This window comes from Bison bison, unplaced genomic scaffold (assembly GCF_000754665.1).
Source record: "Bison bison bison isolate TAMUID 2011002044 unplaced genomic scaffold, Bison_UMD1.0 scf7180017864499, whole genome shotgun sequence".
NCBI classification, from domain to species: domain Eukaryota; kingdom Metazoa; phylum Chordata; class Mammalia; order Artiodactyla; family Bovidae; genus Bison; species Bison bison.
In genome coordinates this window covers 4,789,190-4,789,817 of record NW_011495058.1, presented here as the reverse complement: position 1 = coordinate 4,789,817, position 628 = coordinate 4,789,190, and the positions used below count along the sequence as shown (strand labels likewise).

The 628-nt window shown below is 67.7% G+C and overlaps 1 protein-coding gene across 1 annotated transcript in view; it reads right to left on the bottom strand.

Moving 5' to 3' along the window:
* CAMK2B (calcium/calmodulin-dependent protein kinase II beta) overlaps positions 1–628 on the bottom strand; it is a 63,447-nt gene that overhangs the window by 8,546 nt on the left and 54,273 nt on the right. Inside the window, exon 20 of the mRNA XM_010829115.1 lies at positions 405–518. Within this exon, the coding sequence (XP_010827417.1) occupies positions 405–518 (114 nt within the window). The remainder of the gene's footprint in view (positions 1–404; positions 519–628) is intronic.

Below are 628 nucleotides of genomic sequence, written 5' to 3'. Positions count from 1 at the left end.
TGGCGAGCAGGCGGCAGACGGCCTGCAGACGGCAGTGGTGGCTCCTCCCTGCCCGGGGAGGTGGCCCAGCCCAGCGCCCGCCCGCAGCCCGCCCCCCAGCCCTAGACTCACCAGCCAGGGCCGACCCCAGACAGCACGCACCCCATCCTCACTACCACTACAGAAGAAATCTGCAGCTTACAGCCCCTGGGAGGGAGGCTCTAGTTCAGGGAAACCTGCCTCCTGCTTCTCTCCCCACAGGTGCGCATCTTTAACCGAACGGCAGCTTTGTGTGGAATTCCCTGGGTCCCCCACCCAGGAGCTGACCCCTTCCCAGAGCCAGGGGGTGGCGCACCGCAGCTGGAGGTCTCCACGCCCGAGAGCCCCCAGGAGCAGCCAGCGGGGCCACTCAAGGTGCTACTTACACGGGGTGAGTGGGGGGCCTGGGAGAGCCGGAGACGGGCAGGGTGGGGGGCCCTGGGCTTCTGGGGTCCCCGAACCCCTCCTCACCGTGTTCAGGATGTCAGAGATCCTGGGGGCTGGGGTGGAACAGACGAGATGTGAACACGAGGCAGGCGGGGGACACGCAGGAGAGAAAACCTATGGGCTGATGAGCCAAGCCAGAGAGAGTGGGGGGGGGCGGGGGGGG